General features: G+C 40.4%; 1 protein-coding gene across 1 annotated transcript; it reads right to left on the bottom strand.

Annotated features, from left to right (window-relative positions):
- Positions 1–1,843: 1,843 nt before the first annotated feature.
- Positions 1,844–2,501, bottom strand: LOC121858506 (the record flags this gene model as incomplete). Its single annotated transcript, XM_042354957.1, is given in 2 exon segments — positions 1,844–2,118; positions 2,341–2,501. Coding segments are annotated over 2 exon segments (436 nt in total), but the record flags the coding sequence as incomplete, so codon positions are not given.
- Between the last annotated feature and the right edge of the window lie 4,534 nt (positions 2,502–7,035).

Here is a 7,035-nt window from a genome sequence, read left to right as displayed (position 1 = left end):
GATTCTCATTGTGAGCGAGATTGAGAGGCAGTTTAAAAGTCGAGTGTGCAGTACGTCCTCCTAGTAGTGTTGCAGCAATGCCTGAGGATGCCACAGCAAGAGCAATTTTCCCCTGATGACGTACTTTGGCCAACAGAAGGTTGCATCGAGAAAGATCATACCTCCCTGCTCCGCTTGTATCGCTTGCAAGATCTGTTCATAAGCATTTGCTTGATCAGGCACCAGACGAGGCTCTTTTTCTTCAAGAAAATTCACCAGAACTTCAACTGAGTAGTCTGTCTCTCTGAGCAACTCTGTTTGCAACTTCTGGTTCTTCTCGGTTTCGGGAAGGCAATCCAAAATCAGTTAGGTTTTTTCCGCATAGCTCCATCACTGTCTTCCAGCATGATCAGAGCCCTGTTGAACATGTCATCCATGAACTCAATCTCTTGACCAGAATGTTCTCTACTTGCTTGATGGTTTTTCCAGAGCTGGCTTGGGATGGAGAGTCCACATGTAGCAATCATGATGGCAAACTGGTTCCTCATTCTCATTGGCGATTGAGTAGCTGCTGCCTCTTCTAATGTGTCATTCCAGTGACCATCATCTTCCAGTAGGCCAAGGAGATTGCACGCTTCCCGATAGGTTCTGCAGACTTGTCCATTCACTGTCTTGAATGCTGCACATGATGTTGGGCTACAGATGTGGTGCAAAAGTAGTCTCAAACAATAGCATTCAAAGTTGTTGGGGTGAACCGTGTAGACACGTCCCAAAGCATTGCCTGACTTTATCCCTGGATATCCTTTAACATCGGATCCTTGAGCTCTTCTCTGGAACTTTTTCATTGAAGCCTGCCATATGTAGAACTTGGGTACGTCAACATACAGGAGTATTTGAGCAAACTCATCTTCCTGTGAAAACTTGAAAAATGCATTGAGGGGCGTATCAGCAGGATTTGCCATTTGATTTTGGAGGGACTTTTCTGTGAAGTATACCCCTTGTCCATTTTCCAGATGAACAGCCAGATGAACTACGGTTGGACATCATTCGTGTATGGGAAAATTATAAATTCTCCATAGGGCTTCATTGCTGCATATATAACGGCCTTGGTGAAACGGTCACCTCAAAATGATTTCCATCCTTTTCCAATGCAAAGATCGCTTGGTCAGAGCCTTTATTGACGTATTTGCAGACATACTTGATTGACTTGACTGAATTGCAGAACTCTACATAGATGTGCGCATTGAATGCTTTACTCAAAAGAGGATTGTAGAGGACCACCCATTTGTTGTCTACTGTTATTTCCCTGTCTGTTTCAGGTCGCAACACTGCTGTAAAACCTCCATCGCCTCTCGCTCTTCTGTACTGAGGATGGCCATCTTCTCCACGGAGTATCCTTTATCAGGTCTTTTGGGAAGTTTTTGGTGCAACGTCCATCTTTCATGAATGGAGTGTCTGTTGAATGGTCCACATGGCCCATGAATCATTTGCTTCTTGATAATCTCAGAGAACTGGATCTTCTTCTGGATCAGGAAACTCTGCTCGTATGCAGTGTCAATCATGTTCGGTCGAAGTTTCTCTTTCAGCCAGATCAAGACATGGGCATGTGGTAGACCTCGTTTCTGCCACTCAATGGAGTACATGTAGCACCGTGTAGGGCCAAAGATTGATGCTTTTGTAAGCAAGTCCATGAGTTTGAGCACTTTCTGACGAAATACTCTCGCTATAATGTCATGCCGATCTTGTCCTTTCTGGCCTTCCATTAGAGCTTCTGTTATGTCAGTCCAGACAGGGTTGCATGTAAAAGTAATGAAGAGATCTCGTCGTCCATAGTTTGACGTAGGTCATGGCATCCTGAGTCTTTTCATGAATGTATCGCGGACCTCCAGTGAAGGAAGATGGGAGAATCACCAGCTATCCAACATTTCCATCCCTTGACACACTTTTTTCTCCCGCCTACTATAAAGAGCAGACATTCGCACACACCTGGTATCTTTGCCCTACCTGAAGCCACCAGTAACTCTCCAGTATGAATGTTGGGCAACCTCTTTCTGCAGTTCTCCCAATAAGACTTTAAATGTGGGTTTCGGTCCACTGCCACCAGATGAGAGCCGTCTGGGTAGTGGCAACTGTTCACACCTGCCAAGTACACCAATAATCATGAGAATCCTTTCCACCATGAAATAATATAGATCTAAGTTGGGAAACATGTTACTCATTACAAGTATATAAGAACGGATTTATATTTGATTATTACGATGTTATGAATAAAATGCAGCAGTCACGAAAGAATACAAGATATTTATGGCGTTTTTTAGCCTCTCAACATGTGCAGTGAGATTTTTAAACAGTTACTCCTACCAGTTCCAACGCCAATTTCAAGGATCCTTATCGCCTTCTTTTTGCGGAGCTCCGGGTCATGAGAAACGATGGAGGAGAGGCTGGCGAAGTGGTCCTTACTCTCCTCCTTAAACGGCCCAAGCCCATTACTATTGAACAGATGAAGGAAGTACACGAACCATCTGCAAATTGAGAAAGTATGTAGTTTTTAAGTGTGGACACCAAGTTTACTTTAACACTTCACGGATGATTTTTTTTTTTTTTTTTTTTTGCTGAAGAATGGACACTTTAATATTAACATGTCAGTAACATAAGAAAGACCTTCCTGGAAGATGATGGATTTTGGAGAAAAGTCCACAGAATAATAGTGAATCGATGTAGATATTTGTTTGCACGTTTAAATTCTCTCAGTCCCGGGCACAACTACATGTACTATCGTGTAATATGTAGCAGTGTCAACACAAATAGTTATCATGGAGGGAGGGGCACGCATATCTAAGAGACTGAGAGGAGCCCGTGTTAAAAGTGCAAGGGTGAGGTCAAGGTTAGGTGTGTAACTGTTGTGGGGTTCTGTGGTGTTAGGGAAAGTGAACATTTTTTTTTTAACTCTTAGTGAAACTGAATTACTTAGTTTTATTGATTAAGTAAAACAAGTACAGTATGACTTGTCAAATAAAGGGTAGAGAAATTAGGGAGAGTTTTGTATAAATTATATTAACAAAATCTACGTGGGATAAAATCAAATAACAGAAAATGAACACTGCTTTAACAAAAATATAAATCCTTACACCAGAACATTAGACACACACACAATGAAATAAAACTAAATGACAGGTGTACCGTGATCTAAAGAATAGCCACACTTAACTGCCAAGACCCAGCTGAACGAGCGACGGAGAATGTGTTTGTGCAAAACGAGTAGAACGATTGACAGAGCCGATAAATTTGGGTCAGAGGTAAGCTGTAGTGCATAAATCTGCCACCAGGAATTTTCATCGCCCAAGGGCAGGGTGAACTTAACAAGTGTGTGTGGTCAGCTCAAGGCACACAACTGGCTATTCCATTGATGGCCAAAGCAAACAGACACGGAGAGTGGCGTAGCTTCAAATTATTAGTACCGCCCAGGCATGTAAATTTCTTAAAAAGTACACATACAACCATACTACATACATACATACATACATACATACATACATACATACATACATACATACATACATACATACATACATACATACATACATACATACATACATACATACACATACATACAGTACATGCATACATGCATGCATACATGCATACATACATACATACATGCATACATACATGCATACATACATACTGTACATACACACATACACATGCATACATATACATACATACATACATACATACATACATACATACACACATGCATACATATACATACATGCATACATACATACATACATACATACATACATACATACATACATACATACATGCATACATACATGCACATACATGCATACATGCATACATGCATGTACATACATACATACACACACATACACATACATACATGCATACATACACATGCATACATACATACATACATACATACATGCACACACATATACATATACATACATACATACATACATACATACATACATACATACATACATGCATACATACATACATACATACATACATGCATACATGCATACATACATACATACATACATACATACATACATACATACATGCATGCATGCATACATACATACATACATACATACATACATACATGCATGCATGCATACATACATACATACATACATGCATGCATGCATGCATGCATACATACATACATACATACATACATACATACATGCATGCATACATACATACATACATACATACATACATACATACATGCATGCATGCATGCATACATACATACATACATGCATGCATGCACATACATACATACATGCAGCATGCATGCATACATGCATACATGCATACATACATACATACATGCATACTGTACATGCATGCATACATGCATACATACATACACATACATGCATACATACATACATACATACACACATACATACATACATACATACATACATACACATACATACATACATACATACATACATACATACACATACATACATACATACATACATACATACATGCATACATACATACATACATACATACACATACATGCATACATACATATACATACACATACATGCATACATACATATACATATACATACATACATACATACACATACATGCATACATACATACACATAAATGCATACATACATATATACATACATACACATACACACACATATATATATATATTAAATAGTTTGTGTACCATTATAATATTACTGTACTTTCACATACTCAAATATAGTATGCTTTAAATACACACCAAACATACTTAAACTTTATAAGTAACAGTTAAACAAAAAGCAAAAACGACAAAGGATAGGGAAAAAAGTAAAAAAAGTGTAAAAAATTAGGACCATCTTTATTTCTGAAATTTAAACTACAACTTTACTTTCACATACTCAAATATAGTATGCTTTAAATACACCCCAAACATACTTAAACTTTATAAATAACAGTTAAGCAAAAAGCAAAAACGACATATAGGATAGGGAAAAAAGTAAAAAAGTGTAAAAAAATTAGGACCATCTTTATTTCTGAAATGAAAACTACAACTTTCTACAAAGTAACTTTTCTTGTTTTTTTGTTGGCAAATTCTTCAATGACATTGTCAAAAACTATTTCATCTGTCAATTGTCGCTCTATAGACAGTATGGCAAGATTTCTCAACCGCAAGGCGTTCATAGTAGATCTTAAGTAATTCTTGATCAGTTTTAGTCTCGAAAAACTCCTCTCACAGGTAGCAACACTAACGGCAATTGTGAGGAAAATCCTCAGCATTATTACTATATTTGGAACCGAGTTCCCAAGGTTATACTTTTGAATAAACTGCAAAAGTTCAAGGGGGCCTTCTTTCCACGTCTGTATTCTGTCTTTAATAGTTATAACAGCAACAGCAACAAAATGCTGAAGTCTTTTTCTCTCAACGAGGAACTCCTCTTTATCAATGTCGTCGTGATCGTGATCTATTTGACACTCATATTTATCATCCAAAAGATTCAATGGGGGTAAGGAAGGCATATTTCTCAGCAAATTCATGAAGCTGTTGAAATCTCAAAGTCGTCTAGCCTCCCCTCGTCTTGTCACGATGGAGACTTGTGCAGAACTGAAGTGAATTGCTTGTAACTGGTGGATTGGTCGGCTGTACATGACCCGAGACTGCATGGTTTTGCAGCTACTGGAGACGTTAATCCATCCCTTTGTATCGGCGGCAAGTTAATCCTCGTCGTGTCTGACCTAACACCTGACCCACACCACATGAGCTCACTGGCGTACTTGTTTGAAGTTGTTTCTTTAATCCTCAACAGGTTACAGGTTGTGCGTGTGGCCGGGGGGGGCGCATAGCAAGGGTGTAGCTCATGACGTGGCCGTGATGATGTGGGTCAGGTGTTAGGTCAGACACGACAAGGATTAACTTGCCGCCGATACAAAGGGATGGATTAACGTCTCCAGTAGCTGCAGATATGGGTGATGAGCAGACCCAAAAGTGCCGCCCGGGGCGGACCGCCCCCCCCCGCCCCCCCTAGCTACGCTAGTGCGGACAACAGGCACCTCGTTCGCACACCGCCCTCGGTGGGTAAAGACGAGGGCTTCACCTAGAGACATACCAGCACTATTTCTACGCCTGGTATTATAGGTCGCTCCAAATGGCGACCGCAGAGTTTCTAACGGTCTCCTTATTTGTGACTATTCATTTGGAGTGGTGCGCTGGAAATCCACAGGTTCACAGTGGATTGGCATAGCGGGGAGTAGTCACCACCTGTCGTGACGCTCAAAGGGATAATGGCGGCCGGGCGGCAAGGTACTCCGACCACATGGAACCTGAGGTGACGGTAGAACGAGGAAGACTCAGAAATAATGCCTGACGGGCGGTTATCCCACCCCTTAACACATTCCTATTACACTTATATATCTGGCAAAGCTTTAAACTGTAATAACTTCTATTTATCAACCTCAATTGTAGGGCGGGATATAGCCCGCTAGGACGCTGACCTGAGGTGACGGTAGAACGAGGAAGACTGAGGGCATTGCCCCGCCGCTCCTCATCACGTAGGCCTACAGTTTCCAATCTTTAATCTGCACTTTTGTTTCTTATGGTTCTCACCTGAACACTTTTCGGTATATTGTCACTCATGCCTTATAAGCACATATTTTAATCCTAAATTACACACTAAGGTAAGGTCTTGGTTTGCTAGTTCTTGGGTAAATTCATGGGGTTATAATATCAACGTGGCATCCTAGGCGGGTACATGACACGCCTTGAAACAAAGGCTGAATGTTCATGGCGGGGGTGTATCAACTTCACTTAAAACTGTAATGAGGGATCCTCCTCTCACACATTGCACTATTTGAACACAGACATAAGATTCTCTGATCACTGTACCTGTCGTGGTTATATGTCACGTGAGGATACGAGATGTATTAAGTTCATACCGACGCATACAAGATATTTCCTTTCAAGTATAGTTTCTGGATCACTTCCAACACCTCACATAGTTCTGATACATTTATCCTTTTTCCAGATCATGG

The sequence above is a fragment of the Homarus americanus genome, unplaced genomic scaffold (genome assembly GCF_018991925.1).
Source record: "Homarus americanus isolate GMGI-L3 unplaced genomic scaffold, GMGI_Hamer_2.0 scaffold25552, whole genome shotgun sequence".
NCBI classification, from domain to species: Eukaryota; Metazoa; Arthropoda; class Malacostraca; order Decapoda; family Nephropidae; genus Homarus; species Homarus americanus.
The sequence above is the reverse complement of the archived record's forward strand: the minus strand, read 5'-3'. Positions and strand labels throughout refer to the sequence as shown.